Here is a 20,150-nt window from a genome sequence, read left to right as displayed (position 1 = left end):
GATACCAGAGACTGTCATTCTGTAGTGTCTGTTTCAACCTCGGTCCTTCTACACCAGCATTCTTCAAAGCAAAGCTTGCGGGTCAGTGGTTGTGGCCATTCATACTCTGATTCTTATGTGAGCCAAGGATAATGAAGCCATTGTGACATCACTGATCGTGATTGGCTCTTAGGCACTGGTGGAATGAGGCATTATGACATCACAATCTTTGCTCTGGAATGTTGCTGCTCAATCTCAGCATTCTTCAAAGCAAAGCTTGCGGGTCAGTGGTTGTGGCCATTCATACTCTGATTCTTCCCTCTCTCCTTAAAGAATGACATGAAGATGGTTTACTGCAGTTATCCGCGGGGACGGGGACGGTGATGAATTTTGTCACCGTGTCATTCTCTAATGCAAATGCAAGATTTAACATTCTAGCTCTAAATTTTGTTTCAACTTAAAAAGGAGTGGCCTGCTGTTTAGAGCTGCTGCTTCAGCACCCTGAGGTTGCGGGTTTGATCCCAGCGCTGCTCCTTGTGGCCCTGGGTGTCGCCAATCCCTCCATAGCTCCAGGTACCATAGTTAAGATTGTGAGCCCGCTGGAATAGATAGGGAAATTGCTTAGAGTACCTGATTACTATTAAATGTAAACCACTTAGGTTATAAGCAGGATATACAAAATATAAATTAAGGGGTCCTTTAAGTAAGGTGCGCTAAATTGGTTAGCGCGCCTTAATAAAAGGACCCCTAAATAAATAAATACATTGACAAGTGAAAATTTATCTGTACTGAGAAAGGTCATCTGTGAAAATAGACAAGTCTGAGGTGTTCAAATGTGTTTGTGAAAATGTGACTACTGGCCCCCAAGTGCATCTATTAGGATATTTCCTAGTGGTCTCAAACTCAAACCCTTTGCAGGGCCACATTTTGGATTTGTTTTGGAGGGCCTCAGAAAAAAATAGGTTTTTAAAAAAAAAAATAAAAAAATTCTTTATTCATTTTTAAACTTTCATCAAGTGTACAAAAATTCATAATAAACACAATTACCGTATTTGCCGGCGTATAAGACGACTTTTCAGTACCTTAAAATCCTCCCCAAAGTCGGGGGTCGTCTTATACGCCGGGTACTGTTTACATGCCCTTACTTTACATGCCCTAACATCTCCTTCCTTACCTCCTTACGGTGCTTACGGTACTAGTAAACCTGCCGGGACATCAGCGGGGCCATGGCGGGACATCAGTGTGACAAGGGTGCCATCTCCTTCATCCTGCGCAGCGGGAAGCAGTGGCGCTCTGGCCCCACCCCTTTTCTCTTTACTACGTCTCTCGCACATGCGGCCGTGTGTGGAGTCTAGCCCTTAAGGAAGTTGCGGGGGCGAACAGGAGGCTTTTGAAGGCTTTTAAAGGGAAACTGTCATGCCAGCAAACTTGCTAGGGACTTGCCCGGCACTTGCTCTCTCCCTCTATGTGTTATCTTCCTTCTATCATTGACAGTTTCAGTTTGGTTAACAGTTTAGAAAACAAATAGCATGGCAGCTCCCATGGGTTTATTGTTCTATTCAGCTTTAGTGAATTAATTAAAATTGTTGAAATAAATTCTGATGTTCTTTTAAGTTTTATTTGTTGTGCAGAAGGTGTGCGGAAGAAGGGGTAGTCTTATATGGCGAGTATATAACAAACTCTATATTTTAACTGTAAAGGTTGGGGGGTCGTCTTATACGCCCAGTCGTCTTATACGCCGGCAAATACGGTAATTTAACCATTTGAATATCTTATCATTATAACCTATAAATACAAATGTAACCCCCCACCCTCCCTCAAAGGCCATAAATCATTATAAGATCATATACTTGAAACCCTCCCCCCACCCAATACTAAGTGGTGTATAATTAAAAGAAAAATGGCATTTAATCATGACAAAAAGATGTTAATGGCTCCCATATTTTAATAAAATTTTTATAATTTCCCTTCTGTTCCGCTAATGATCTTTCCATTCTATATATGTGACATACTGAATTCCACCAAAAATTAAAATTAAGCCTCCTATAATCTTTCCAATTTCTTTATAGTTGATAAATCTTGCCTTTTGGCTAAATCTTAATAATAATATTGTCATTTATAGCTAAAGAGACATATGAGCAAGAAACTGTTTTATTTTACTTTTGGGATTATGATAAACATACCGAGGGCCTCAGAATAGGACCTGGCGGGCTGCATGTGGCCCCCGGGCCGCGGGTTTGAGACCACTGGGTTAGATCTTCTTTAATCCAGTCAAGGCTCTTAGAAAGATACAAGTATGTGTTATAGCTTCTACTGAAACTATCCCCCTCTTCTACGAGAGCCACGCTGAATGAGTTCCTTTGAGCGTCAGGAGCAGCGCGGGCCATTCGGCGCAGCTCTCTGCGCTAAAAACTGCTAGCGTAGAAGAGAGGGCGTTTCATGACATAAAATGTTTCAGATCGATTCCACCATTGAACGCTACAGTTCACATTTTATTCAACAAAAACAACTGCTTTGTAAAATTGCTTCTAAAATATCCCCCCCCCCCTTTTTTTTTTTTTTTTTTTAACAAAGCCATGCTAGCGGCTGCTGCTGCGGTAACTGTCCCGAAGCGCATAGAGATTTTAAGGGCTTCGGGGCTTTTGCCGGTTAAAATAAACATTGTATACAACTTATTCAATTTCACCTGACAGTGGGGCAAATGCGTCTGTATTTTTCACTGCAGGTTGACAGCGGCCACTTCATCCTCTGCAAAGAGCTGGTTGACCAGGAGTTAATGGATTTGCCCATCGCCAATGCAGTATATATATTTAACCTTGCCAATCGAGGCATCCGAGTTCAGACAGAGGGAAGATTGCCGTCTCACAGTGCCAACCGCCATCGCCCACAGCCAATGAGCAACTCGAGGGTCACAGCAAGACAGCCTACCCTGCCCGCGTTCGATACAGCCTCAGGTCATAGATACCAAGACACCACAGAGACGGATGAGTTCTACGATGGGTTCCAACACCTGTATAACGAAGATGGGATTCTGCAAGACGCAAAGATGAGCAGTGGTGACGCAGGCAATAAACTGAGACAAGAGGAACGCTGTTCTCCTTGCCCACCACTGCAGCCCCCTGAAATCCACTGGAATTCATGAAGTGCACTAGACAATGTAGTGTCTAGGTACAAGCAGAACGTTGAATTAGGCTTCGCAACCTAGGCCAGGGTTTAAAATGCTAGGGATATGGCAAAAACAAAAAAAATTCCAATATGCCATTGTGTTGTATTGCTTTCAGGAAGTGTTAATTCATTGTGTTTGTATTTTTTTTACTGTTTCTATGTTCAGTGTTTATTGAAATGCTATGAAAAGTCTTTTAAGACGTCTGAATCAGTGAAGTCTTATTCTCAGGGATGAACGGTTCACGACAGATGAAGCCGGGCCCTCTTGAGTTTTTTGGCAGCTAGATTTTTCAGGAACTAGGGCCAGGCCAGTTTCCATCTTTGTTTGCATTTTGAAACAAAAAGGTTTAGTGTTTGTTTGATATGGTTTGTAGGTTGCCAAAGCCTTCGGTGTTCAGCAGAGGGATGCTTTAGGCGATCAAGAGCTCTGTTATTATGCCTGGTTTGAGATTATTTAAATATTCTTAGGTGGGACCAAAATTCCTCTTACCAGCAGTGAAGCAAAGTCTGTTCCATTCAAACAGTGATGGCTCCACTGTGGAACAACCCATTTCCCTTTTTGTAAACTAGATTAGAATATGCAATTTAGTTAACTTGGTAGCATGAAAAGCAATTAAACGATATTAACTATTTTTATATACACTTAGCATACTGTGCTCTCTTTGCCTTACAAATGCCATTTACGGTAACTTCCATTTTGGTTTTCTGTTTTATACAAATCGTAATCTGTACACACATTTAACTTTTCCCTAAGGACCGTCACCCAGCAGTGGTAAATGGCATTCGTATATAAGCGAGTGTACAATTTAAATACACTGCACAGAAAATTGAGAAATAGTAGCATTTAGATTTAGCTTATGCAAACCCAGTGGCTCTCGGAAAGTGAATGAAGCTTCTGCCTGTATGAAGAACCTTGCCATACAAGGACCACGTCTGAGCCAGCCATAAACACGTTTATGGACGCATCTGAACAAATCCTACATCCTTAGGGCGTGTGGGATAGCACTAGCTCTAGTGAAGGCCGAACCTCACTCGTGTGTTAGACTTCAATATGCACAAGTTGGTGTTTAGCTAGGGCAGGGCTTGTGCAAAAAAAAAAAAAAAGGCAGCCGTGACAAGCAGTGGGGTAATGCCCCTTTTCCCTTTGCCAAGTGGTCATAAAGAAATATCCACCAGATCAGCTCTCTCTTCCAGTGGCGTAGCGAGAGTAGGTGGTGTCCCTCCCCCACCCTCTTCTCCATGCACCTCACCCTTCCCCCGTACCTTTTTAATTTTCCAGGCGAGATCAACAGCCCGAACTTGCTGCCCGCATCATGTCGGCTCTCCCTCTGACATAGCTTTCTAGGCCCGGGGCCCGGAAGCGACGTCGGAGAGAGCGGCAACACCGACGCGGCCGGCAAGTTCGTAATGCTGCTTGCGCAGGAGAAATTAAAGAGGTACGAGGGTGCAGGTGAGCGGCAGGGTGGGTCGGGAAGGGGGGAGCAGAGGGGAGGAAGGGTGACCGCGTCCGGGGCGAACCGCTCCCTCCCTGCCCCCCACTTACTACGCCAGTGCTCTCTTCTTACTTCTGAGCTGTCTTTTCTGTTATTGTATGTGCAATGTATGGTTTACTTCTTAATTTGTGGGGGGAGAAAGGGGGGGAAAAAAGCACTTTGTTTTCTATTTTGAACTGTGACTTTGCTAATGAAGCTAAAACTTTTGTAGTTATCATGAAATAAAGTGTACGATGTTCTATACCCAAATTTGTCTTCATTATTATGAGGTGGGATCATAGTGCCCAAGTTTAAATTTGTACTACAGCGTCTTTTCTGTAAAGCTGCCTTTGCAGTTTCTTTGCGTATTTGAGATGCTCAGAAACTTTCATCGGATAATGGAGTTTTTTTAATCCTTAAAGTACTATTGATTTTGTTCCATTTATGCTCGTCCTACAATATTTGTGACCCCTGAGGCAGGCGTATTTCACGCCAAACACACAGCACTGTGTTAGGTCCATACCATTGTGATTGGACATAATAAACATTTTGACATCATCCTTTGGGCTCTAATTTTTGTGGAAAGTCCATTTGTCCCATCCCACTCCTTGCCTGGCTCTCTGAATTGTAACGTTCCCAGCAAGCAACGGGCCTGAACAGAATCCAGAAAGAAATATTTAAGGTGCTACTGTATAATCCCTCCTAGGCCTGAGGCACCAAAACCTTTTGTTGGCCCAACTGAACAAGCACCGCTGCTTAAAAAGGTAGTTACTGATCCTTCTGACATACGGTTTATTGCCCACATGATTGCACTTCCTACTAATCCATGGGTGTGGTTTGCTTTGAGGGTGATCCTAAAACTGACTGCAAGTATGAGAATGCAACAGTCATAGCAAAGGAGTCCGTCTCTCCCGCGATGAATTCAGTTCATATATTAACTCGCACCTTGCAGAGTTCAGCAATTTGGGTTTTAGTTACTTTTTAGGATATCCACTGCGTTCGGGAAATAGTTTGACAAGGAACCCATTTACCAAACCACGTTAAACGCTGTCAGTGAATGATAAACGCGTTTCTTCTTTTACTGTTGTTTCAGGAGGTGGCTGGGAATAGGCACAGAAGAAGCATGTGCTAACTAGATAACACAGATTTAATGTGGGAGTACTTACTGTCTCCTATTTAGGAGGGGTTAAGCCAGGGGTGGGCAATGCCGGTCCTCGAGGGCCGGAATCCAGTCGGGTTTTCAGGATTTCCCCAATGAATAATAATAATAATAACTTAATTTTTCTATACCGCCATAGTCAAACTGACTTCTAGGCGGTTCACATAGAAAGAAGGCTGGACAATCAGCGAATTACACAATGCAAGAAGAAGGAAGTTACACAATAAATTTGGGAAGCATGGGGAAGGAATACACGAGAGGAGAAAGAAATTACATAATACATTGGGGTTATAAGGGGAAAGAATATCTGAGAGAGGTCATCTGATTAGGCAAGGAATTTGTCAAATAGAGCGGTTTTAATTGATTTTCGGAATGTCTGGCTTTATTTATGTGGTTTCCCAGCCAGGATTGCTGTCTGTTTGCTTGGAACATGAAGGTTCTGTCTAGGAAGGATTTGTATTTGCAGCCTGTGATCTTTGGGTATGCAAAGATGTTTTTGTTTCTGGTTGTACGTGTGGGGTTGTGCAGAATGAAGTGTGTGTGTTTGCAGGTAGGAAGATGCTAGGCCCCAGACTTGTTTGAAGCAGATACAAGCAAATTTGAACAATATTCGCGCCTCCACAGGTAGCCAGTGTAATTTCTTGTAATAGGGGCTAATGTGGTCTTTTTTTCTCAGTCCGAAGATCAAGCGAACTGCAGTGTTTTGCACTAATCTTAATTTTTGTACTGTTTTTTTTTGGGATGCCCAGGTAGGCGATGTTGCAGTAATCTAGGGTAGATAGGATCAGCAACTGCACCAGTAATCTGAAGGATGTTGTGTCAAAGTATTTTTTAATAGTCCTTAGCTTCCACAGCGTGTAAAAGCATTTCTTCACCAGTAGGTTTGTGTGGTCAGCCATGGTTAAGTGAGTATCTAGAGTGATACCCAGTATTTTTATGGTTTTGGCGATTGGATATTCATGGCCGTTTATTTTTAACGATGTTTTCGTTATTTTGTCATTGGAGTAACATAGTAACATAGTAGATGACGGCAGATAAAGACCCGAATGGTCCATCAAGTCTGCCCAACCTGATTCAATTTAAATTTTTTAAATTTTTTCTTGTTAGCTATTTCTGGGCAAGAATCCAAAGCTTTACCCGGTGCTGTGCTTGGGTTCCAACTGCCGAAATCTCTGTTAAGACTTACTCCAGCCCATCTACACCCTCCCAGCCATTGAAGCCCTCCCCTGCCCATCCTCCACCAAACGGCCATACACAGACACAGACCGTGCAAGTCTGCCCAGTAGGGGCTTGCCAAAAAGACTTTTGTTTTCTCTGTGTTTAGTTTTAGTTTGAAGCTGGTGGTCCATTTTTCAATTTCTGTCATTGTGTGTGAGAGGTTATCTATAGTTTCATTTGTAATGTCATTTAAGGGGATTAGGATGGATATATCGTCTGCGTGTATATATATATATATATATATATATATATATATATATATATATATATATGCATGAGATCTATTTGCATGCACTGCTTTCAATGCGTATTCACTGGGGAAATCCTGAAAACCCGACTGGATTCCGGCCCTCGAGGACCAGAGTTGCCCACCCCTGTGCTAAGCGCTCCCGTCTTAATATTTTAGCAGGTCTTGCATGCTAATGGGAAAGTTAGCGCAGGACCTGTAAAAAGAAAAAAAAAAAAAAGTCCTACTTTTGGACTGTGTTTAAAATGGGCTTAGTGCACGGGGACGTCCCATCTCAAAACTCACTGAGCCCGTTCCTTAATGTATTTTAGAAAAGAGGCCCCTAAGTTAGCCCAAGACCAGGGAGACAATTCTAAATCTCTTCAGACAGGGAAATCTAATACAGAAAAGTATATAATTTCGCTATCTTTAAAGCTAAAAAAAATGTTTATAGATAACAGGTGCTCAGAAATTATCACCACTACATTGCTGACAATCACCACATTAACCCCCTTCCATCTTTTACAAAACCGCACAAGAGGTTTTTAGCGCCAGCTGGCGTGCTGAATGCTCTGCGCTGCTTTGACTCCCATAGGACTGACTCTGACCATCCTAATGGTACTGTAAGAACATAAGAATAGCCTTACTGGGTCAGACCAATGGTCCAAGTAGCCTGGTGGACAATTCAGGTCACTAGTACTTGGGAAAAACCCCAAATAGTAGCAACATTCCATGTTACCGATCCAGGGCAAGCGAGACTACTGCTAGGGGCACCATTTTGCAGCTGGTGCTGGATTGGGCAAAAGTGACTGGGCATTGCTCCTGCCCGAAGACCTTCTCCCTGACCCCCGACCATCACTGTTCTATAGGGAGAGAACAAGGGCTACCTTAGGAGTGGGGGTGGATTGAGCTGGTCCTCAGAGAGGAGCTTCAGCCTCTTATAACCAGAGCTGGTATTGTGACAGTTGAATTCCTGGCTTTACACCTGGATTCTCGAAACAGCGCCGGTCGCACGTCACAAACTATGGCGCCATTTTGAGAATCAGGGTCTGCGTCGAAGATATGTGCCGGAACCGTAGGCCAGGGTTGTACAGACCTACTTTTCTGGTACCTCTGTTCTACGTAGAATCACACACAGCGGTGCTGAACATCAACCCCGCCCATAACCACACCTCTTGAGATTTGGCGCCAGTAAACGCCTGTATAGACATGATTCAGGTGCCTCTTTTGTAGGCACCTTGCAGCGCTTTTTTAAAAATTAGTTTTTAATTGTTTTTTTTAACAGCACAATCAATTACTGCACTGTTAATTGCCAATTAAAACACTTAACTTAGGCATCGTTCGGGCATCTTCCAAACAGCACCGTTTTGAGAATCTGGGCCTTACTGGCTAAAGAGTGCTCGATCCCTAACTGAACCTGGTTGCTCTAACAGCGTCTCAAACGCTTTTTTTTTTTTAGCTCTGGCAAACTAAATGGAGCAAATGGTTTTTGCGGCACATTATAACTGAGATTATAAAATTGCAAAACCAACAAAAAATTAAATTTGAGAGTTATTTATTTAAAGTTCTTTAAGCCATGTATGAGTAATTGTAACAGCAGTGAACCTAAAGCAGAACTGCTAATCAATGTGATGAATGTGCTTGTTTTTAAGAGCAAAATAATTCAAAACGCGGCTCAGTGGTCAACAAGCAAACGCGCATGTCATCATCCACCATCTGCAGAGCTGAAATTCCATGTTCGCAAAGATAAGAAGATCCAAACGGTAATAAAGCCTTGATTGCTTTGTTGCTCAATAAAAGCAAAACTAAAATTACTTGCCGTTAAAGTTTTCAAGGACCAATCACGTCAAAGAATGATGCTTATCTGGGCGGTTGTATCCCTTACGCACACTGACGCTCATAACATCGACAAACTCTCGCGTACGCGACGTACATGTCATCTATTCTAGTGTATACTTATGAAGGGAATTTTTTTTTAAATCATGTAACATTCTGGAATCTCTTCGGGGCACACCCGGAATCTCTTCGGGGCACACCCGGAATCTCTTCGGGGCACACCCGGAATCTCTTCGGGGCACACCCGGAATCTCTTCGGGGCACACCCGGAATCTCTTCGGGGTACACCCGGAATCTCTTCGGGGCATACCCGGAATCTCTTCGGGGCACACCCGGAATCTCTTCGGGGCACACCCGGAATCTCTTCGGGGCACACCCGGAATCTCTTAGGGGTACACCCGGAATCTCTTCGGGGCACACCCGGAATCTCTTCGGGGCACACCCGGAATCTCTTCGGGGCACACCCGGAATCTCTTCGGGGCACACCCGGAATCTCTTCGGGGTACACCCGGAATCTCTTCGGGGCATACCCAGAATCTCTTCGGGGCATACCCGGAATCTCTTCGGGGCACACCACTGTGCCCTGGCTCTTTAACATGGTTCCAGGTCTTCACTTGAGTCAACATTTGGTGTCAACAAAGATTCCGATACAGTGCAAAAAAGTGAGGTGAAGGTACAGTTTTAGAAGATTTAACAATGAGACCAGGAGACACAGAGCACAGGCGCTTTCTCCTTAAACATTATTCTCATAGCTTTAAGTAATGCAAAGAGATGACCAACAAGAAACACCTCCAAATTCCTCCTCTCTTCCTCCCAAAAACTACCCAACAATTAGCATTGAGATAAAGAATGAGCTTAGAAATTACACTAAATAAAAAAATAAAACCAACCCCAAACAAAACCTTTTCACACATTTTTGCTGACATTTTGACTTACTTAGATGGGAGGATTTTCTAGCAAGAGCTCGCAGTGAATTAAGAGATCTCTGCACAGAGAAATCAGTTTTGAGCGATTTCTGCTGTGCATCAGCCTAATTTTGCCATTTGTATTCCAGCAACAGTGGTAAATATCACTGAACAAAGCCTCAGCAAGTATAGCTCTAAGGGGAAAAGCGTCTTTCATTTTCGGAAGCAAAAGGTGACAGCCGCAAGTTTAGTTCTTCTGCCCTTAGTAAATCTTCTAATTAACATGTCTTCCTGATGTTAAGGAGCAGGCACTGGGGAGACTAAAAAAACTGAAGAGAACAAAACAGTCAGTCAGCATCTGTTACACATCATTTACATCAGCAGTAAACACACCTCCAGGACACAAGTGGCAATTGTGAAGTAGAGGTCTGCACGGGAACGGGGATCGCGGGGTTCCCGCGGGAATCCCCCCCTAACTCATGGGACTCCCACGGGGACCCCCCTCTGGCCCACGGGACTCCCATGGGGACCCTCCTCTAGCCAACGGGACTCTCATGGGGATGGAAGGCTTTGGAAGCAGGGTTCGTCCATAGAATATAATGGACACGTCAGCCTTAGTAAAAGAGGTGGTTTATAAGTTAATTACCTGAACAGAAAACAAAAAAAGGATTCCACCAAAGAGATTCCACAAGGAAAACAGCAGCGCAAACACAAAAGAAACTGTGGAATTGATCCTGTTAGAAGTAATTGCTGCTTTTTATGGGGACGGGCGGGGATGGAGGTAATTCCTTGCGGGGATGGGTGGGGACGGAGAGGATCCTGACGGGGACGGGTGGGGACGGAGAGGATCCTGACGGGGACGGGTGGGGACGGAGAGGATCCTGGCGGGGACGGGTGGGATTTCTGTCCCCATGCAACTCTCTATTGTGGAGAGGCAGGAGTCACAGAGAAGCAGGATACAGGTTGCTAATCCACCATGCATTTCAGTGGCAACCGTCACGTGGCTCCTTAACAACTTGTGGCACTCAGTGTAGGCAAAGCCAAAGAAAGCAACTACGGAACCGATGATTTTGATGAAGTCTTTATTAGTCAATTGTAGTAAATATGGTAAAAACCATAGTCAATACGGTAAAGGGGGTTGTGGTATGGACTCAAAACGGTCCGTGTTTCGGTCAAAAAAGGCCTTCTTCCGGGGTCCGTAGTTGCTGTAAAACCATAATGAATAGATTGCTGATAAGCAAAACAGTAAACCATGTGCTTACCTGGGGTGGTAGCCGTACGAGCGATAACGCCTGTTGGGTCCATACCACAACCCCCTTTACCGTGTTGACTATGATTTGTACCGTGTATACTACAATTGACTAATAAAGACTTCAACAAGATCATCAGTTCCGCAGTTGCTTTCTTTGGCTTTGCTCTCCTGGTTTCCTTGCTGAACTTTTTGGTGGATCATTGTTTACTCATTGTAGGCAATTGTAGCCTTTGAAGGGCTCACACTGCGCAAACATGGTAAAAGACAGCCAGTGCTGGATTTTCCAAGTTACTGAGGCACTTCAATGTATTTACAGCATGGAGATTACAGAAGTTAGCTTTGTGTTTCAAGGAGTGGGTCCAGGCCTACTACACTGCCTTCCATCCAGGCATGCGCTATTGGCAACACTGGAGGTCCAGAAAAGAGATACAAGTCCGCCAAAAGGCTGGATTACAAATGAAGATGTCACTGTTAAGAGTAGTCAAGAATGATTATTCAGATAGAGAATGACATGGGGCCAAATTTTTCTCCGTCCTTGCGGAACTCATTATCCCATCCCTGCGAGTTTTTTTTCTGTCCCTCCCCCGTTCCTGCACGCTCAGTCCTCATCTGCACAAGCCTCAAACGCTTTAAAATCCTAAGTAGCAACATTCTGGAGCTCAGATTGTGATGTCATAATGCCTCATTCCACCAATGCCTAAGCTCCGTCCTCATCTGCACGAGCCTCAAACCCTTTAAAATCCTAAGTAGCAACATTCTAGAGCTCAGATTGTGATGTCATAATGCCTCATTCCACCAATGCCTAAGCTCCGTCCTCACCTGCACAAGCCTCAAACGCTTTAAAATCATAAGTAGCAACATAAGAACATAAGAATTGCCGCTGCTGGGTCAGACCAGTGGTCTATCATGCCCCAAAGTCTGCTCCCGTGGCCACCCCAAGGTCAAAGACCAGTGCCCTAACTGAAATCAGCCCTACCTGCGTACATTCCGGTTCAGCAGGAACTTGTCTTTGTCTTGAATCCCTGGAGGGTGCTTTCCCCTATAACAGCCTCCGGAAGAGCGTTCCAGTTTGCCACCACTCTCTGGGTGAAGAAGAACTTCCTTACATTTGTATGGAATCTATCTAGAGCTCAGATTGTAATGTCATAATGCGTCATTCCGCCCTCGTCTGCACAAGCCTCAAACACTTTAAAATCATAAGTATTCAAGGTTTGTAGGGTTGAGGCAGAGCTTACAGGAATGGAGCAGGAACAGGGACAGCGACAATACTCGTGGGGACAGGATAGGGAATTTGAGTTTCTGCAGGGATGGGAAAAAATTTGTCCCCATGTCATTCTCTACCTGTCCAATTCAGGGAAAAATTTTTTCAATTTGATTTTTCCTACTGAATCGATTGTTTTCAATTTGCTTTAGCCTGCCCAATCGAGCATTATTTTTCAAACATCCTGGTGGGTTTATTTTGTAGTCTCTTTATCCGTCCCATCCCACTTTGCCCTCTCCAACCCCACGCTGGTGCTGTGGTGTATACAAAATAAACAGAAAAGGCATTTCCTCTTTCCGTTAGGCCCTAGTTCACGCTCACTGTCTATCAGCTCTAGCAGGATACACATTTCAAATATGACATCCCCGTGGATAAGCATGGGAAACCACCCCCATGTCATTCTTTAAAGAGAGAGGGAAGAATCAGACTAAGAAGGACTGAGGTTGAGAGCCACAGCAGATATTGTGATGTCATAATGCCTTATTCCACCAATGCCTATGAGCCAACCTCATCAGTGATGTCACAATGGCTTCATTATCCTATACTTGGCTCACATAAGAATCAGAGTCTGAATGGACCCAGCCACTGACCCTCAAGCCTTGCATTGAAGAATGCTGGTGAAGGACTGAGGTTGAGAGCCACAGCAGATATTGTGATGTCATAATGCCTTATTCCACCAATGCCTATGAGCCAACCTCATCAGTGATGTCACAATGGCTTCATTATCCTATACTTGGCTCACATAAGAATCAGAGTCTGAATGGACCCAGCCACTGACCCTCAAGCCTTGCATTGAAGAATGCTGGTGGAGAAGGACTGAGGTTGAGAGCCACAGCAGATATTGTGATGTCATAATGCCTTATTCCACCAATGCCTATGAGCCAACCTCATCAGTGATGTCACAATGGCTTCATTATCCTATACTTGGCTCACATAAGAATCAGAGTCTGAATGGACCCAGCCACTGACCCTCAAGCCTTGCATTGAAGAATGCTGGTGAAGGACTGAGGTTGAGAGCCACAGCAGATATTGTGATGTCATAATGCCTTATTCTACCAATGCCTATGAGCCAACCTCATCAGTGATGTCACAATGGCTTCATTATCCTATACTTGGCTCACATAAGAATCAGAGTCTGAATGGACCCAGCCACTGACCCTCAAGCCTTGCATTGAAGAATGCTGGTGAAGGACTGAGGTTGAGAGCCACAGCAGATATTGTGATGCCATAATGCCTTATTCCACCAATGCCTATGAGCCAACCTCATCAGTGATGTCACAATGGCTTCATTATCCTATACTTGGCTCACATAAGAATCAGAGTCTGAATGGACCCAGCCACTGACCCTCAAGCCTTGCATTGAAGAATGCTGGTGGAGAAGGACTGAGGTTGAGAGCCACAGCAGATATTGTGATGTCATAATGCCTTATTCCACCAATGCCTATGAGCCAACCTCATCAGTGATGTCACAATGGCTTCATTATCCTATACTTGGCTCACATAAGAATCAGAGTCTGAATGGACCCAGCCACTGACCCTCAAGCCTTGCATTGAAGAATGCTGGTGGAGAAGGACTGAGGTTGAGAGCCACAGCAGATATTGTGATGTCATAATGCCTTATTCCACCAATGCCTATGAGCCAACCTCATCAGTGATGTCACAATGGCTTCATTATCCTATACTTGGCTCACATAAGAATCAGAGTCTGAATGGACCCAGCCACTAACCCTCAAGCCTTGCATTGAAGAATGCTGGTGAAGGACTGAGGTTGAGAGCCACAGCAGATATTGTAATGTCATAATGCCTTATTCCACCAATGCCTATGAGCCAACCTCATCAGTGATGTCACAATGGCTTCATTATCCTATACTTGGCTCACATAAGAATCAGAGTCTGAATGGACCCAGCCACTGACCCTCAAGCCTTGCATTGAAGAATGCTGGTGAAGGACTGAGGTTGAGAGCCACAGCAGATATTGTGATGTCATAATGCCTTATTCCACCAATGCCTATGAGCCAACCTCATCAGTGATGTCACAATGGCTTCATTATCCTATACTTGGCTCACATAAGAATCAGAGTCTGAATGGACCCAGCCACTGACCCTCAAGCCTTGCATTGAAGAATGCTGGTGAAGGACTGAGGTTGAGAGCCACAGCAGATATTGTGATGTCATAATGCCTTATTCCACCAATGCCTATGAGCCAACCTCATCAGTGATGTCACAATGGCTTCATTATCCTATACTTGGCTCACATAAGAATCAGAGTCTGAATGGACCCAGCCACTGACCCTCAAGCCTTGCATTGAAGAATGCTGGTGGAGAAGGACTGAGGTTGAGAGCCACAGCAGATATTGTGATGTCATAATGCCTTATTCCACCAATGCCTATGAGCCAACCTCATCAGTGATGTCACAATGGCTTCATTATCCTATACTTGGCTCACATAAGAATCAGAGTCTGAATGGACCCAGCCACTGACCCTCAAGCCTTGCATTGAAGAATGCTGGTGAAGGACTGAGGTTGAGAGCCACAGCAGATATTGTGATGTCATAATGCCTTATTCCACCAATGCCTATGAGCCAACCTCATCAGTGATGTCACAATGGCTTCATTATCCTATACTTGGCTCACATAAGAATCAGAGTCTGAATGGACCCAGCCACTGACCCTCAAGCCTTGCATTGAAGAATGCTGGTGAAGGACTGAGGTTGAGAGCCACAGCAGATATTGTGATGCCATAATGCCTTATTCCACCAATGCCTATGAGCCAACCTCATCAGTGATGTCACAATGGCTTCATTATCCTATACTTGGCTCACATAAGAATCAGAGTCTGAATGGACCCAGCCACTGACCCTCAAGCCTTGCATTGAAGAATGCTGGTGAAGGACTGAGGTTGAGAGCCACAGCAGATATTGTGATGCCATAATGCCTTATTCCACCAATGCCTATGAGCCAACCTCATCAGTGATGTCACAATGGCTTCATTATCCTATACTTGGCTCACATAAGAATCAGAGTCTGAATGGACCCAGCCACTGACCCTCAAGCCTTGCATTGAAGAATGCTGGTGAAGGACTGAGGTTGAGAGCCACAGCAGATATTGTGATGCCATAATGCCTTATTCCACCAATGCCTATGAGCCAACCTCATCAGTGATGTCACAATGGCTTCATTATCCTATACTTGGCTCACATAAGAATCAGAGTCTGAATGGACCCAGCCACTGACCCTCAAGCCTTGCATTGAAGAATGCTGGTGAAGGACTGAGGTTGAGAGCCACAGCAGATATTGTGATGCCATAATGCCTTATTCCACCAATGCCTATGAGCCAACCTCATCAGTGATGTCACAATGGCTTCATTATCCTATACTTGGCTCACATAAGAATCAGAGTCTGAATGGACCCAGCCACTGACCCTCAAGCCTTGCATTGAAGAATGCTGGTGGAGAAGGACTGAGGTTGAGAGCCACAGCAGATATTGTGATGTCATAATGCCTTATTCCACCAATGCCTATGAGCCAACCTCATCAGTGATGTCACAATGGCTTCATTATCCTATACTTGGCTCACATAAGAATCAGAGTCTGAATGGACCCAGCCACTGACCCTCAAGCCTTGCATTGAAGAATGCTGGTGGAGAAGGACTGAGGTTGAGAGCCACAGCAGATATTGTGATGTCATAATGCCTTATTCCACCAATGCCTATGAGCCAACCTCATCAGTGATGTCACAATGGCTTCATTATCCTATACTTGGCTCACATAAGAATCAGAGTCTGAATGGACCCAGCCACTGACCCTCAAGCCTTGCATTGAAGAATGCTGGTGAAGGACTGAGGTTGAGAGCCACAGCAGATATTGTGATGTCATAATGCCTTATTCCACCAATGCCTATGAGCCAACCTCATCAGTGATGTCACAATGGCTTCATTATCCTATACTTGGCTCACATAAGAATCAGAGTCTGAATGGACCCAGCCACTGACCCTCAAGCCTTGCATTGAAGAATGCTGGTGAAGGACTGAGGTTGAGAGCCACAGCAGATATTGTGATGTCATAATGCCTTATTCCACCAATGCCTATGAGCCAACCTCATCAGTGATGTCACAATGGCTTCATTATCCTATACTTGGCTCACATAAGAATCAGAGTCTGAATGGACCCAGCCACTGACCCTCAAGCCTTGCATTGAAGAATGCTGGTGAAGGACTGAGGTTGAGAGCCACAGCAGATATTGTGATGCCATAATGCCTTATTCCACCAATGCCTATGAGCCAACCTCATCAGTGATGTCACAATGGCTTCATTATCCTATACTTGGCTCACATAAGAATCAGAGTCTGAATGGACCCAGCCACTGACCCTCAAGCCTTGCATTGAAGAATGCTGGTGAAGGACTGAGGTTGAGAGCCACAGCAGATATTGTGATGTCATAATGCCTTATTCCACCAATGCCTATGAGCCAACCTCATCAGTGATGTCACAATGGCTTCATTATCCTATACTTGGCTCACATAAGAATCAGAGTCTGAATGGACCCAGCCACTGACCCTCAAGCCTTGCATTGAAGAATGCTGGTGAAGGACTGAGGTTGAGAGCCACAGCAGATATTGTGATGCCATAATGCCTTATTCCACCAATGCCTATGAGCCAACCTCATCAGTGATGTCACAATGGCTTCATTATCCTATACTTGGCTCACATAAGAATCAGAGTCTGAATGGACCCAGCCACTGACCCTCAAGCCTTGCATTGAAGAATGCTGGTGAAGGACTGAGGTTGAGAGCCACAGCAGATATTGTGATGCCATAATGCCTTATTCCACCAATGCCTATGAGCCAACCTCATCAGTGATGTCACAATGGCTTCATTATCCTATACTTGGCTCACATAAGAATCAGAGTCTGAATGGACCCAGCCACTGACCCTCAAGCCTTGCATTGAAGAATGCTGGTGGAGAAGGACTGAGGTTGACGTAGACACTAAAGAATGACACAGGATGGTTTCCCGTGGTGATCCACGGGACAGGAACAGTGATGAATTCTGTCACAATGTCATTCTCTATGTAACTGAAGGAGAGATATCAAAATATCTTATAATAGAAGTTTTCATCCAAAATGTCTTTGTGCCAATATTCCAGTGGGTCAAATTTTTACATGTGCGCTGCCTCAGCATTACTACAGAAGTTAATCTCAAACTCTGAATGAATATACCGTATATATATATATAAGCACTTTTCACACCCTAAATATCCAAGTGTGCTTATAAACGAACATGGCGCAAACTTACTTGCATGCTATCCTGAGATGCATGTGCAATTAGAATAGCTAATGAGCCAATTAATGCAAATTAGTGAGTGCTAACGATTATTGGCATTAATCAACCATTTGGATTTTTGTGAAACTGTTCTAAAAAGATCCGTGTGCAAAGCATAGCTCGCAACTCGAAAGGGGTACTGCCATGGGTGAGCGGGCGCATTTGCTGAAGGTATGCGCAGTGGTGTAACAAGGGGGTGCGTGGGATGCGGACCGCCATGGGCGTCATTGGGACCTCACCCTACCACACCCCGCTTGCGCCATCCCTCTCCCTACCCCTTACCTCCATATTATCTTTGCCAGCGCAAGCAGCTTATGCCTGTTGCTCGTGCCAACCGGGTTCCCCTCTGAATCACTTCCGGGTCACAGGGCCAGGAAGTGACATCAGAGGGAAATCCAACGCTGGCGTGAGGAGCATGCTTGCAGAATCCACTCGCGTTGGTGAAGATTAAGACGGACGGGGGGAAGGAGAGTGCAAGTGTTGAATGGGAGCGGGGAGTGCGAAAGGAGTGGGGGCACGGAGAGGAGGCTGCGGGGTGGGGGGCACCTCCTACCCTTACTTATACCAGATTTATACCAGATTTCAGTCGGTGTACTTTCGTGTACCCCCAGTTTGGCATGGGAGTTATCGCTAAGGGCCGGACTCTATAAACAGCACCAGTGGCCATCAACCACCTAAACTCAGCCACTGATCGTGTGTCAATCACACAACAGCGCCGTTTCTAGAATCACGCTGGAAACATAAGCCAGGGTTTTAAAGGTCCTACATTTCCAGCGCCCATCTTTCACGTGAATTGCGGCACTTTACGATGCTTAATGCCACTTCCAGCGTTAGCCACACCTTTGGTGGCGTAAGGCATCATAAAATGCCTTCATAGCCACGATTCAGGAGCAGTTTTTCTAGGCGCCTACATTTAAAAAAGAAATGGTTTTAATAATTTGTAAATGGCATTTTTTACTTAAGTTAAGCACCGTTTATAGAATACAGGCCTTTGGTTAGAACCCGGGAATACCAGATGCTGTAGGCCGAGGGACCCGGTGACGGGACTAAATCGCGCGAGACAACGGCACGCCGACAACTGAGCGCAAGATTGACGGCGTGCCGAAGAAAAGCACTATTTTAAAGGGCTCCGACAGGGGGTGTTGGGGGGAACCCCCCCACTTTACTTAACAGACATTGCGCTGCCATTGTGGGGGGTTTGGGGGGTTGTAACCCCCAACATTATACTTAAAACTGAACTTTTTCCCTAAAAAACAGGCAAAAAGTTTGGTTTCAAGTATAATGAGGGGGGTTACAACCCCCAAACCTCCCACAACGCCAGCGCGATGTCTGTTAAGTAAAGTAGGGGGGTCCCCACCAACACCCCCCGTCGGAACCCTTTAAAATAGTGCTTTTCTTCGGCGCGCCGTCAACCTTGCGCTCAGTTGTCTGCGCTCAGTTGTCTCACGCAATTTTGTCTATGAACCAAGGGACCCCCATATTGAGCAACAGTGACACCGTAGAGCCACATACTGCGCAGGAGAAGGCAAAAGGCATACCACTCCCGTACTTTGCCACAAATAGGCTTACCGGATTTTTTTGTCATTCTGCTCCTAACCCTGCCCCGTTCTGCCTCTAGCCCCATCCCGCAAACCTCGTCTTTGGCTTTCGACCTCCGGGCCGCATCTGGAGGGTTGCCAAGCGTGTACGGATGCCATGTGGCATCATCTGCGCTTGCTCAAGAGGCCCTCCAGACGAGGCCAGGGGCTTTCCGAAATCCAAACTACTGGGTTTTGGAAAGTCCATCCAGGCACCCAGTCCTCTAAAAAGATGGCATGCCCGGGTTTTTCCGAATGCCTGGTAACCCTAGCCATGAAATATCACGGGGTGGATTCCTCGCTGCCATTGAGTTAGTGCACAACTCGGTGGCATAATCCATCCAGTACTCTATTAAAAAAGTGCACAACCTGGAGTGTTTATAGCACAGCTACTCAGTTACAGAGTGTAACTGAGAAGATGGCTCCAGTCCGGGGGCTCTCAGTCCAGTCCTTAGGACACACACCTAAGTCAGTCAGGTTTTCAGTAGAGCTCAGAACGGTTTACATGAATTTATTCAGGTAATCAAGCATTTTCCCCTGTATGCAGGCGAGAGACACATGCAGTGGAGGTAGTGCATGCAAATTTTTCTCTTGCACATTGGTTTTGAATATCCCAAAACCCTGACTGGTAGGGTGTATCCTGAAGACTGGGCCGAGACTGGGTTCCAAACTGTTTAAGAGTGAGGTAGAGACACTGCAGTTTTTTTTACTGCAAATATTTAAACATCGGGTTCTGTGCTTGAAGTAATGAATAACAAAAAAGTTAAAAAAAAAAAAA

At 45.0% G+C, this 20,150-nt stretch overlaps 1 protein-coding gene across 6 annotated transcripts in view; it reads right to left on the bottom strand.

The window, feature by feature from the left end:
* Positions 1–20,150, bottom strand: part of SEPTIN8 (septin 8) — a 78,356-nt gene that overhangs the window by 2,494 nt on the left and 55,712 nt on the right. Inside the window, exon 10 of one of the 6 annotated variants that reach the window (XM_033927351.1) lies at positions 9,996–10,289. The exons of the other annotated variants lie outside the window; for them this stretch is intronic. Within the exon in view, the coding sequence (XP_033783242.1) occupies positions 10,235–10,289 (55 nt within the window). The 3' untranslated portion in view covers positions 9,996–10,234. Of the gene's footprint in view, positions 1–9,995; positions 10,290–20,150 lie in introns of those variants that run through there. 6 annotated transcript variants of the gene reach the window in all.

Source organism: Geotrypetes seraphini, chromosome 18 (assembly GCF_902459505.1).
Source record: "Geotrypetes seraphini chromosome 18, aGeoSer1.1, whole genome shotgun sequence".
In the NCBI taxonomy this organism is placed as follows: Eukaryota; Metazoa; Chordata; class Amphibia; order Gymnophiona; family Dermophiidae; genus Geotrypetes; species Geotrypetes seraphini.
The sequence above is the reverse complement of the archived record's forward strand: the minus strand, read 5'-3'. Positions and strand labels throughout refer to the sequence as shown.